General features: G+C 39.0%; 1 protein-coding gene across 1 annotated transcript in view; it reads right to left on the bottom strand.

The window, feature by feature from the left end:
* Positions 1–14,411, bottom strand: part of LOC150108021 (cytochrome b-245 chaperone 1-like) — an 82,004-nt gene that overhangs the window by 61,621 nt on the left and 5,972 nt on the right. The window contains exon 2 of the mRNA XM_090390578.1: positions 8,064–8,105. Coding sequence (XP_090246704.1) covers positions 8,064–8,105 — 42 coding nt within the window. The remainder of the gene's footprint in view (positions 1–8,063; positions 8,106–14,411) is intronic.

Raw genomic sequence — 14,411 nt, 5'->3', positions numbered from 1 at the left:
CAGATCTCCAACAAGGACTACTTTTTCGATTTTCTTTATGTCAGCTGCCTGTTTTAATGAGTCAAAAAATTCCTCCACTTCTTCCTTGGAAGAACCTTCTGTCCATAGGCACAAATAAGTTTCATTGTCCACATCTCCATTTTGAAGTTTACCCACATAACTCTACTTGAAACATCTACCAATCAAGAAGTTTATTTTCATGTTTGGTGTTGAATGCTATCCCTGCTCCTTCCTTTCCTTGTTTCACCATGTTTCACTAATATCAATAATCTTTAGACAAACAACATCCATCAATGTGCTGGCCTGGTTGAACGAGTGGTAAGCATATCCATCTCCAGCCAAGAGGCTGCAGGTTCAAATCCCACCAATATGTTTGTGATTGTTCTAGTAACCAATTACCATACGTACTGCTGTGTCCTGGTGCAGTATAACCCTTGATGCCTTTGTGACATAAAAAATTAAATCAAATCCATCAATGCTTTATTCCTAATATTCCTAGCATTTGCTGAAAGTTTTTCTACTTGGTTATATTATAAAGTAAAGATGCCAAGAAGTTATCTTCTTGGCATCTTTTATCCAAGTGTAAGCAAACATGAAGTCACTTTACGACTGGGCTACTCATATATAAAGGCTAATGACTTCACATCAATTGCCTTAGTATCCCATAATGCAATGCACATATCCTTATGACATGTATAATGCTATGCATTATGGGAAGGGCCACTACCCAGACCAGTTTCAACCTTGGTATCACTTTTAGGTCTGGCTCCCACTGATTAGACCTCAATAAAGACTACTTGTATATATGGAAATATGATTTCTGCATTACTTCAACATTGGTATCACTTCTGGGTCTGGCTTACACTGATAGATCTAAATAAAGGTCGAAACTGCTCTTAGTAGTGGCTCTTCCCATAATGCATAGCGTTATACATGTTGTAAGGATATGTGCATTGCATTATGGGATACTAAGGCAATTGATGTGAGTAGCCATGTGCAAACGTCATTTGCTTACACTTGTATAAAGGGTGAAACCAAGAATATAACTTCTTGGCATCTTTAATTTGTATTCTGGCATTTGTACATTAAAAAAATTCTGAACTGCCAGCACTCCCAGTAGCTTCACCTCCATTATTGTCCTCTCCACTCTGCTGATGACATACCGCCTCCTACACCACCATCCATGGCAAAGCGATCCTTACTAACTCTTGCCCAATCAATTCCAGTGTCTTTCCATCCCCCTCCCAACAATTTTTTTTACTTAGAAAACAACAATTACTCCAAACATCTATGTATTACAGATGCCTTTTCCTATATATTCTTATGTTCATGTTGTTGTTCATCATCACTATGTTAAATTCTGAATGAAAGAGAATTTATTCCATAATTATTTCATTCAGATTTAACAAGTAACAACATTCCTGGAGCTAATAATTGTGCATCAGAGAACAGAAAACTAATTGTAAATTACCGATAATGTTTATAACTTAAGTATTTTTCTTTATCCTTTATACTCTTGTTGGTCATTGTTAAATTTACCAGAAGTTAAAAATATGTGAACCTTGTGTTAATGTGTAAGTATCTGAGTCATATTGCAAGCAAGATAATCAGATTAAGCATTGAAGACCTGAGGCAAACACATGCACCAGAGTCGAGTTTTGCGCGGAAGTTTCCGGCGAAGCACACTAGGAGAAGTAGTGGCACTGGGTGCTGGAGGAGTTAGGTGCCGAGCGCAAAAAAGAGGGGGAGACTGTGATGTAGGAAGGTGAACAGTGCGCCTCGGATATATAGAGCTTGGCAGCGCCAGCTCAGGGCTCTTTTTTCTTCGTTCTATGGATTGGAGTTCTGGAATTCCCGAGGAGGGTTGCAGGAGCGCGCGGACACGTCGTTGGGCAGCCCACCGGTCAAACAGTAGTTCAGCGAGTACAGACCTCGGCCCTGCGGAAGATACAGCACAGACCGACAAGTTATGCTGAACCACTTGATCCGATAGTGGCAAGCTAGAGTAGCTTACTTCAAAGGAGGCAAGTCATGTCCAAGCCCACCAGTTGATTCTTTCAGATGAAATCAAGCAGACGCATGGTCAACGAGACGAAAGCACTCCAGAGACAAATGAGAAGAAGGTCAAGTATTTCTACGGTCCCTGGTAATGTTAAATTTTGTTCTATTATGCTTTTGTGCTAAGAGGGATGATTTGTGTTTGTGCAAGAAACTTTCTAGTTATTCAAGTTTCATTAAATGAAAGGCCTCTAGGGCTTAAACGCGTGAGTGAGCTTGCAGCCATCCCATGGCAAAACATATTGCAGGGGAAAGATGTTAGCAGTGCATGGGATAAAATCAGCGGGTATCTGAGGAAAGCAATATCAGATTGTGTCCCCATGGTCAGGAAGTCAAACAAGGCAGGCATCAAATGGATGAGCAGTAGTATCAAGCTAGATGTGCAAAAAAAGAAAATGTTATGGAGAATTTACAAGGAGAAAGGCGATCAATACACCCATGAGCAGTACAAGGCTCAAGCTAGGAAGGTTACCAGCATAGTAAGAAAAGCTAAATCAGATTATGAGAAGACCTTAGCCAAAGAGATCAAGGGTAATCCCAAAGAGTTCTTCCGCTATGTGGCAAGTAAAAGGAAGAATGACTTCGGAAGGATAACTTTAGTGGGTGCTGATGGTATTGAGGTGACAAAATCAGATGTAATAGTAGAGTTACTGAGTGATCACTTTTCAAAAGTCTATCACTCAAGTGAGGATATCTCTGTACCCGTAGCAATAAGTAATGTGAGAATTGAAGCTAAGAAATCAGAGGTATTTAATATATTGCAAAATTTAAATGTAAACACTGCTATAGGTTTAGATGGAATATCAGTTCGGGTGTTGCGTGAATGTGCAAATGAATTGTCAACCCCTCTTACTTGGATATTTAATTTAAGTTTGAACTCTGGTATGTTCCCTAGCGAGTGGAAGTTAGGCAAAGTGGTTCCTTTGCATAAGGGTGGCTCTAAAACTGCGGTAGTAATTACAGACCAATCACCATCTCAGGAGTAGTGGTAAAAGTATTGGAAAAGTTGGTTAAAGACAAAATTCAAGAATGGGTGGATCAAGATATGATACTCTATAGAGGTCAACATGGTTTTGTTAAAGGTAAATACTGCCTTAGCAATCTATTAACTTTTCATAATAGAATGACATCTGAGTTGGATAAAGGAACTGGCTATACAGTGGTAATTCTGGATTTTGATAAGGGTTTTAACAGGATACCCCATGGAACACTGTTATGCAAATTGGAGCAGATGGGAATGGATACTAAATTGGTGATATGGATAGGAGAATGGCTCAGGGAGAGATACCAGAAGGTGGTGTATGGAGGAGCCGAGTCCAGGATGAGGCAGGTGATCAGTGGAGTGCCTCAGGACTCTGTGCTTGGGCCATTGTTGTTTAATTTGTATATAAATGATATAGGAAATGGCTTAAAGGGAGATATTCAGTTGTTTCATGATGATGCAAAATTGGGTAGTGCAATAAAAAAATCAAGCTGATGTTGAGAGTTTATAGGATGATATAAATAAGCTGGCAAAATGGGCAAAAGGTAATGGATGTCAGTTCAATGTGGAAGAGTGTAAAGTTATGCATTTTGGGATTAAAAGATTACCAGCTGTGTACTACATTGATGGAATGGTACTCTAAGAGATTGATGAGGCTAGGCACTTAGGGGTGTTGGTGGATAGGAAGATGAAGTTCAGGGGACACACTGCTAAGGTGTCCAAGATTGCACATAGGATTACGTGGTTGTTGGGGAACACACTGACATCCAGAGATAAAGAGGTTATTATTCCTCCTTGATAGGCATTGATACTTCCACATTTGGATTACTGTGAGGAGGCTGTGAAGAGGCTTCAGAGAAGAGTGACCAAGTTGGTGAGTGATGTAAAAAATGCTCCCTACATTGATAGATTGAGAGCTTGTGGATTGCAGAGGTTGGTTGATAGGCGGAGAAGAGGGGATATGATAGAAACATTTAAATTTCTGAAAGGTTTTTATAGGATTGATGCAGGGGAAATGTTTCAGCTGTGTGATAGTGATGGAAGAACAAGAGGTCATCCCTGGAAATTAAAGAAGAGTGTGGTTAACAAGGGTGTCAGAACAAGGTTTTTTGCCTGTAGGGTGGTGAACGAGTGGAATTCATTGCTTGACTTAGTTGTGAGCTCTTCGCCTGTAAATGAATTCAAGAAGAGATATGACAGATATTGTTTTGCTAGTTTGGGTCTCCTGCAATGAGTCTACTGACTCCATGGAGATACCCGTAATAATAATAATAAACAAGGAGAAAAAGGGGGATCCGTATGTTCTAAGAAAAAAAAGTTGTGTAGGAATATGTTAAGGCTATATGGTATACTCAGTCTGTTAATTCATTAGCCTCTAGAAATGTTGATTATTGATTGGAATGTTTAGCTAATAGTTGAAGCTCTTATCTAGTTTCAATTGAGATTTTGAGGCATGTTATGAAATGTTAAGGGTGAGTTTGTATCACTTAATTAATTGAACTCAATCTGAAGGATAGTTGTGATTCTAAGCTAGTAATTGTTGTTATCTGTAATATATTTGATTTGATAAATAAATGTCTTTCTTTTTATTAATCTAACAACTTGCCTTTGATCTCTTTGAACTGCTCATAAAAGTCAGAACCAATGCGGAAGTTAAGACATAAGAGTAGATACAAATGCAACGAAATATAGGTTTTGTAAGATTTAAGTACTTAACAAACTTATCAAGGAATTAGTTAATAGTGTACAATTCTGAGTTTAATTCTCTGATATTGAGTTATTCTCTTGTCTAGAATTTAGGATGGCGCAGCATCATGATATAAATTTTTCCTAAATCCGAAACAGATTAGCACCAGAACCGAAACAAAGGAATTGGCGCTACCCAAAGGCAATCCCTTTGTCTTTGGGTAGCGCCACACTCTTCATTAGATTAATTGGTGGCCTATAATTGAAAGTGCGACTGCATGCGATAACTAAAGATAATATAAACAAGTAGAAAATTATAACAAACAAAAGTAAGGAAATATTACAAATGTTCTCTACAATTCCATCTACAATGTCATGCTGAGGCAGCATATTCACCAACACTGCTTCTTAGTTCATTTGTACTATCAATATCATAAGATCTTCATTGCCATAGTCATATACTCTCAGAATGCACTCCCACTTTGATGTCACCCCCCCCCGTTTTTTTTTTCTTTCTCTCTTCTTTGCTCCTGCACTCCCTCAACATTTTTACCTCTCTTACTCTTGCTCTTTCATTCTCTTACTTCAAGTCACTTCCCGTTTATCCCTTGCTCTCCCATTTTCACAACTTTTATCACTCCCACTGTTATTGTTGTTCTTACATCAACTAATCTTATCTCAGGTCTCCACATCTCTCCATTCAACATCCTCAACTCAGTCCTCATACTTTCCACCCTCTTTTTCACCACTTCTATTTCTCTCATCAATGATTGGTGAGAGAACATGAGCATGTATGCAGGCACCCTAGAGGGCAAGTGTGAGAATGCTAAATATTTTTCAGGTCTCAAATCCGAATAAGACACTTCAAAAGTACTGTGGGCATAAGGGGATGTGCAACAAAAATATCGACTAGAAGAAAAAGAACAAATGCCAGAAGTATCAGGAACAAGGAGTTTCTGGTATGAATTAGCTTGACTTGGCCAAAAATTTCAGACATTAGTAAAACTAATTGACAGAGGAAGATATCACAGGAGCAGAATATGATGGATATGGTATTTTCAAAGGATAGAAAACAAGAAACTAAGGTAAGGGAACTGCTAATAATAGCAAAAGAACTGCATCAAAAGAAGTTCAGCAGGAAGGGAGGACTGATGGAGACAGGCATTTGAAGTTATCTGGTACAAGGATAAAACCAGCAAATTCCTTTTGCAAGGGGGGGGGGGGGTAAGAGTCAAAGGAGAGAGACACTGATGATATGCATTGTCAAATTAGATGAACAAATACAGGGCTAGGGCAAGTAATGATTATAGTGGAAAATATCGACTAGAAGAAAAAGAACATAGTGAGGGGGGGGGGAATGGAATTTACGAAGTTATTGAGAGATAATTACCCGAAACAATGTGATGGAATGTACCCAGAGTTTTAAAAGTACTGGATCTAGTGGCAGTACTCTTAAATTCAGGGTGTGATTATTCAATCTTGACCTGGGAGGTAAGAAAGCATGCACAATTTTCACACAGTTGATGATTATGGCAAACCCAGAAAGCAAGTTCAAGCTGTGCCATGGCTTAAGAAATATAGGGAGAAAGATGTAAGTAATACATGGAAAATGATAAACAGGAGTACTTAAGGAAAGCAGTATATTAATTACTGCTTTCTTTAAATAAAATCAGGTGAGAGTTAAATGAATGAGCAACATCATTAAGTAGGAACTGCAAAGGAAGAAAATGTTATGAAGAGAATATAAGGAGAAAAGAGAGCAAGTTCATGAGCAATGTGAAGTGCAGGGAGACTAGTGTGGTGAAGAAAGCAAAATTAGAATATAAGAAAATCAGCAGAGCAGGTCAAAGAAAATCCCAGATTTCTTTCACTAAAAGGCGAAAAGAAAATGATAATGGAAGGATAAATTTAATGAACACTGATGGTAGGGAGGCCAGAGATGCAAAAGAAATAACAGAATTCGAAATTATGTATGTTGGCAAGGATGTAAGGCTTGGAAAGCAGTGAATGGGTTGCTAAAGGCACTTGTAAGTGCAATGTCAATGAATGAATTTTAGGAGACATTATGATAAACATTGTACCAAAAATGGTTAGCGTAGGCCTCCCACGATAAGTCTTCAGACTCCATGGAGATAATTTATATGGAGAGTGGTATATATTAAAATTCATTGTACAGTATATGGAACACGCATTTAAATTAAATGAATTTAAGGGAATGCATAAGAAACATAGCAAAGATTAGACTGGATCGTTTGCCATGAATGAGCCCTTTTAATTTGAAGTGGATGATGATGATAAGTGGAAGAAAGTGCAGAGGGGCAGATATTTTCATAATTCTGATCAGTGGCACACCCAGGATTTAATCTTGAAGGGGGCCGAGTACTCAAGATTTAATCTTGGGAGTTGGGGAAAAGAGCACTCATGATTTGATCTTGGGGGGGCTGAGTTGAGTAGACGATTTGAGAATACACACTACGCATTGCATACGACCTATGACTGAGCATCTGCAGTGATCGCCAATAAATGATACCAATGATCTCTTGCCCGGCTCAGGCAAACAAAGTATCGCCCGAGCACTACTTCGTTCGCCTTGCGTTCGTTGTGAATGCAAGGCAAACGAAGACCGTGATTACCGAGAGTCAGAAAGTATTCCTTATGTGACCGCTAATTCATTAGTAGTATAGACTTATGAATTATTCAGCAGTAATGACTTACTGCCGTCATTCGGTAGTAATGACTTACTTTTTTCTTTTTTTGGGGGGCCAGGGTCCCTTGGCCTCCTCCCTGGGTGCACCAATGATTCTGATATGGTAGTACATTTGTGCATTGCATCCATGAAATAGGACATCAAATTTGAACACAATAATCACTAAACCTGGGAAAGTTAAGACTACATACACACATAGGTTTTTGTCATTATTGGATATTATTATTATTCGTGACACCTCCAAGGAATCTGAAGACTCATCGCGGGAGGACACCTACTGTTATACAACTGTCTCAACTACTACACCGAACCTCTACTATCAATCATCTCCCTGAATGCCATCTACCACCCACCTCCACCAACACCACAACTAGTATTTTTTGTCTGTAAATTGCGTGTTCTGAAGGGCCGATTTGTCTGTATGCAGGATGAAAAACCCGAGTTTCCGGGAGAAAAACCCTGCTACCTCCGTATCTTCGGTTGAAAATTGTCCACATAAAGATTCCTCATAACCTTCATTTGAATTTGCATTACTTGATGATACTCTCATATGCAAAAAAGATTCCTAAATATCATCAATAAATAATTATAATAAATGAGACCAATTAGTAGGAAACCTTTTTCACATACCTGTGCCATACCATGCTGCTCCTAGTCCTAAGGATAATATTCCTGAAAGAGCATAAGAACACTGACTGAAATATAGCAGAACAATTGTAAGCATTAAAACTAATTTAACAATAATTAAAATGAATTAAAAAGGAATTAAACTACTAGGATTCTAAAATTTCATGAACACTCAAAATACTATATATATCTAAATTTAAGTTGCTAAAGACTTGAGAACAGTCGGTTTCTCCAGATATTTTCGAATAAAATAAATAAATAAAATAAATAAATAAATAAATAACTAAATAAAATAAAACATGATGCATGCTCCAAAACAGAGTTTTTGCCAAACTAGAAAGCTTTCTGGAAAATTTTATCAAAGATGGCTATCTCCTAATGTTCATTTGTTTTGAGGCTACTACATGACAATACATTAGTATAATCAGCAATGGCTATTCAGGAGATTCATGCCCATTTCACCCTTTCACCCTTTTATTTCATTAAAATGGGCATGAAACAAGGTTATGTCTTAATCCATATGCTCTTTACCATCACTGTTGCAATTTATTCTCACAAATGGAAAAAAAGTTTCCAAAAGAAGTTACAATAATCCTAGGTTTCGGCAGTAATGACTTACTGTTTTATATGCCTCCATAGCACAATTGGAAGAATGATAGTACGTTACACCCTTCAACTGGAAAAGTCCCCAAGTTCAATTCTCGTCGTGACGAAAGGAATCTTTATATGGTGTTTGTCAATTAAAGTGAGAATTATTAGCTGATCTCATACATAGGTAGCAGGGTTTTTTTCAGTATCATTTAGTTGTAGTATCAGCTGTAAGATACTGTATATTTTTCAATGTACAGTATCGTACAACAAACACATTGTCCCCACTCTGAGCAGATTTGGTTACAATTAATTGATAAATTAAAGTATTCAAAGTTATCCTACAATTAATTGCATTAGACCAATTAAGATGAGGGCTATATACTCTTAAAACTTTCCTACTCATACATCGATAAAAATGTGGGTTGCATAAGTCACGACAGCACACACCTAACCGAAATGGGCATGTGACACCACTAGTATTTTTCAGAAGTCTTTTACGCACTGACGAGAGTTCAGTGCGTAAAAGTAATTACTAAATAAAATAAAAAAAAAGAGCCATAAGGCTTCATTTTGAAGATGTGAAATTACATAGGCAAAGTGGATATTAAATCCAACATTCTTTCAAAGCTGAATGTGTGTAGAAACTATGAAAGTTTTGTAAAATTTACCACAGAGTTACGAGAAAAATGCACTCGTAAAAGGCGAATATATAGAAGCCTGGGCAGTGCTCACGTCTTGTAAGTAGTGCAAGCTAGTCAATTCCAATGCTGAGGATTGTACTCTCGTAAACTCTGTGGTCAATTTTATGCAACTTTTATAGTTTCTACACACATTCAGATTTGAAATAATATTGGATCTAATATCCACTTTGTCTATGTAATCAATCATACTTAATGGTTTCCCCTAACTTCCCTTAATGCTTTCAAGGAGTGGTAATTATCATTACTCTCATTGAAACCATTAATAGATGGCATATCATTAATAATCCTTGCAGTATGTTAATGAGTGGAATGAGTTTGAGGGACGAAGTGAGCTGTATGGGAGCGATGGACTGCATTTGAGTGGTTATGGTGTGAGTCGCTTGGAGAGACTGCTGCTGGAAGGTAGAGAAGTGAATAGAGAGAATGAATCAGATCGAGAGGGGAGTGATGTGGAAGAGCAGGAGAGTAAGACTGGAGAGATTGAAGAGGTGGATATGAATGGGGAAGTGAGTGGTATGAGTATAAAAAATGAGAGAATGGGTGTGCAAGAGGAGCAGGGAAACGGGGAGGCTCAGGGTGGGCAGGGGTACACAGTGTGAGAACGGTGGATGCTCCAAGAGGAGGTGAGAGCATGTGTAGGCAGGAAAGGAATGGGATGACCAGGGATCAAGAGGAAACAGTTGGAATTGAAAAGGGTTCTAAAATGAAGAAGCAGAAAGGGAAATGGCCCCAGTCGAGCATGGAGAGATCACATCGAGTGAGTGGTATCAGTGGAACTAGCTGTAGATCGAGAAAAGAGCTGTTGTGTTTGTATACAAATGTTAGAAGTATAAGAAACAAGGCAGATGAAATGGTTGCACTAATTGCGTCTGTTCACCCAAAGATTGTCGGAATAAGTGAGACTTGGTTGGAAGAGGATGACAACCTGACAGGAATAGAGATGGAAGGGTAAGATGTGTTTCGTGAGGATAGAAGGGGTAAAAAAGGGCGGGGGAGTGCTATTGATGATAGAGAAAGAGGAGTTATGTCCATACAAAGTAGAGATGCAAGAGGGGAAATAGTGCCAGTGGCAGTATTTGAGGCAGTATGATGTGAGATAGAGGTGAATGGAATCAAATACTGGTGGGATGTTGTTATAGACCAGGTAATGTGGATGGTGGTGATAGTGAAATGTATAGTCAAATTAGCCAAGCAAATAAGAAAAGGGTGATCATTATGGGTGATTTTAATTATGGCAATATAGACTGGAATGATGAGATAGCAACTGGAAGTAAAGAAACTGAGTTTCTTGAGGGATAATTACCTCAGACAATATGTAACAGAGGGCACACGAGGATTAAGGGTCTTGGATTTGGTCATCTCATCAGAGGATGTAATTATAAATGAAGTGGCAAATCATCCACCAATTGGTGAGAGTGACCATGAGGTGATTACCTGGGTGGTTGCCAGCAGTGCAAGGACCCTGTGAGAAAAGGGTATATGTGGAACTACAAGGTGGTGGGGGTGGTGGTGGTAATTATGAAGAGCTCAGGTGACAGCTTGTGGGTGTAGCGTGGAATGAGGAGTTAGCTGGAAAAGAGATCAATGGAGCTTGGGGGAGGATTTTCATAATCTATCTAGTAAATGCAATATCTAAATGTATTCCAAGGGTGAGAAGGTTAAATAAGATAGGTGTGAGATGGATGAATAAAGAGATTAAGCATGCGATACAGAGAAAAAGGGCATTGTGGAGGCAGCATAAGAGAAGTGTATATAACCAATTTCATGAGATCTACAAAGACCAGGCAAGGAGGATGACTTGGTTGGTGAGAGTAGCTAAAGAGAGATATGAACAGCAGTTAGCTAATGAAGCCAAAAAGAATCCTAAGGAGTTCTTTCGATATGTAGCCAGCAAAAGAAAGAATGATTATGGAAAGTTAACACTGATTGGAGAAAATGGTATAAAGACAGCTGTTGCAGAATGTGTGGTGGAGATACTTAATGAGCAGTTCATAAAGATCTTTCGATCTTGTGAATGTGACTTCATGGAGAGATTGAGAGAAGTTGATGATGGGGAGGACAGACTTACTGTAAGTGAGCAAGAGGTGTTTGAGGAGTTGAGTAAACTAGATGTAAATAAGGCTGTGGGACTTGATAATATATCACCGCGTATTCTGAAGGAATATGCAGGGGAGTTTACACCTGCCTTGACATATTTTTTTAATACGAGTCTTGCACTTGGTCAAATTCCTAAGGAGTGGAAGGAGGGCATGATCGTGCCACTTCATAAAGAAGGTGATCGAACTCAAGCATCAAACTATAGGCCTATCTCTGTGTCAGGAGTTGTGGTTAAGTTGTTGGAGAAGCTTGTGAGAACTAGGATCCAGAGTTTGTTTGACAACAATGGTATCATCTTTGATGGACAGCATGGATTTACTAAAGGGAGATCAAGTTTTAGTACTCTACTTAGTTATTACAATAAAGTGACTGCTTCCTTGGACAGAGGAAAAGGATACACAGTAATATACTTGGATTTTGCAAAGGCTTTTGATAGAGTACCTCATGATAGGTTGACAGTCAAACTAGAGCAGATGGGGTTGGATATTAGACTAGTGCATTGGATTGGAGACTGGCTATCTGATAGGTATCAACAAGTTGTGTATGGGGGTGCGATATCCAGGAAGAGGAAAGTCACTAGTGAAGTGCCTCAGGGGTCTGTTTTAGGGCCATTACTGTTTAACTTGTATATTAATGATGTTGGCAAAGATTTGGATGGAGATACTCAGTTGTTTGCAGATGATGCAAAGTTGGGACGAACTATGAAGAGTAGAGAAGATGTTGTGGCCTTACAAGAAGACTTGAATAAATTGAGTGATTGGGAATGGAAATGGGGATGTGAGTTCAATGTTGCAAAATGAAAGGTTTTAAAATTTAGAAAACAAAGATGGGATGCAGATTTCATGCTTGGTGAGAATATATTGTTGAAGGTAGAGGAAATAAGAGATCTGGGGGTGATAGTGGATAAGAATCTGAAATTTAGGGGACACATCGCCAAAATTGTGAAGACAACACAAAGGCTTCTGCGAATGACACTGATGTGTAGAAGTAGGGAGATTCTTGTTCCATTGTATAAGGCTTTGATTAGGCCACACATGGACTATTGTGCCCAGATTTGGTCGCCAGGTTTTCAGAAGGATGAAGAGATGTTGGAAAGGGTCCAAAGGCAACTGACTAAGGTAGTCTCTGACCTCTGGAATGTCGACTATAAGGAAAGATTGAGAAGATGTAATTTGCAGAGTCTGGTGGATAGGAGGAAGAGGGGGAGATGTGATAGAGACCTACAAGTTAGTAAGGGGTTGTTATAGGATCAATGGTGGAGAAGTTCTACAGAGAATAGTGGGAGATCAGGGGAGAACCAGAGGTCATCCCTGGAAACTGTATAAAGAGGGTGTGAGTAGGGGAGTGAGAGGCAGGTTTTTTTCGTGCAGAGTTGTGAATGAGTGGAATGCCTTGCCTGAGAATGTGGTGTCTGCAAAGAGTTTGGATGTGTTTAAAACACGGTATGATGAGCTGTGTGTGTGATAAAAGGACCTCCCAGATGAGTCTTTGACTCCATGAGGTCTTGGGGTAATAAGTAATAATAATAATAATAGACAAAGCACTCATAAGACTCAGGCAACCCATTCCAATCATTCACCACTCTCCAAGCAAAAAAAAAAAAAAAAAAAATATAATCCTCATGCCTTTTGCTAGCCGCACTCAGCCAACTTCAAGGGATAACCTCTTCTTCTGTCCCCTGTAGCCAAGTGCTGAAACATTTTTCCTTCCTCCCCTCCTCATCAATCCTATAAAAGCCTTTAAGTAACTTAAATGTTTATATATCTCCATTTTTCACCTATCAACCAACTTTTGCAATCCACAAGCCCTTAATTTATCCTTATACAGAGCATTCCACAGACCACTCACCATCTTGGTCACTCATCCCTGAATCCTCTTCACCATTTCCTTGTCCCCAAGAGACCCAGGGGACAAGACCTGTCCACAGTAAACCAGATGTGGCTTTATAAAGAGCAATGATAACTCTCTTATCTCTGCTTGTTAGTATGTTCTTCAATAACAAAGTAATCCTGTTAGCTACTCTGACTCTTTAGCAATATACACTCTAAACTGCAGCTCGCTGTCTACTACTACTACCCCCAAATCCCTGGCTTCATCAAATTCCTAGAGTACAATTCCATCAACGTGATACACAGCTTGTAATATTTGTATCTCAAAATGCATAACTTGACACTTTCACATTAAATTAACACCCATTATCAGTGGTGTAGCTAGAGCTTTAGCTGCCCGGTGCGGTCCCCAAGTTTGCTGCCCGTTTCAATACACACCAAAAACACTACAAAAAGTCAAAATGATGTATAGGGAAATAAATTAAAACACTATGTTTATTTTTGAAGTATAACTTTAATTTCAACATTCTAAAATGTTATTTTTCTTGCTTTTCTGTTATCAAAATCATCGATGACATTGCCGAAAGTCTGTAGGTAATTCTTAATCATTTTTATTTAAAAAACTCCTCTCACAACTAGCAACACTTACAGCAATTGTGAAGAAAATTCGCAGTAGTATTACAATATTTGGAACGAGTTCTTGAGACTGTGTTTTATTAGAATTAACTGCAAAAGTTCAAAAAGGATCAAAGTGCTGCCCGGGTTGGACCTTCCCCTCTTCCCCCCCCTCCAGCTATGCCTCTGCCCATTATGTTTTGACCATACTGTCAGCATATTTAAATCATTATTATTATCACGTGACACCTCTAGGAAGTCAAAAGACTCATCGAGGGAGGGCACCTGCTCTACAGCTCTCTGTCTCCACCAACTACAGCTACATCAACGCCATCTACTGGTCACCACCACTACTACTAGTATTTTCACAATCTCAAACATCCATGCCTACAGCAGGATTCAAACCCGCAACCTTTTGGCTGGAGAGCGGATACACTAACCACTCGGTCAAGCAGGCCGGCATCCTGCAAGCTCTGCACATCACCTTCATTAACTATTACAATACTGACGTTTGCATC

This window comes from Typopeltis vanoorti, chromosome 3 (assembly GCF_054136105.1).
Source record: "Typopeltis vanoorti isolate ZY-2024b chromosome 3, IOZ_Tvanoo_1.0, whole genome shotgun sequence".
In the NCBI taxonomy this organism is placed as follows: Eukaryota; Metazoa; Arthropoda; class Arachnida; order Uropygi; family Thelyphonidae; genus Typopeltis; species Typopeltis vanoorti.
The sequence above is the reverse complement of the archived record's forward strand: the minus strand, read 5'-3'. Positions and strand labels throughout refer to the sequence as shown.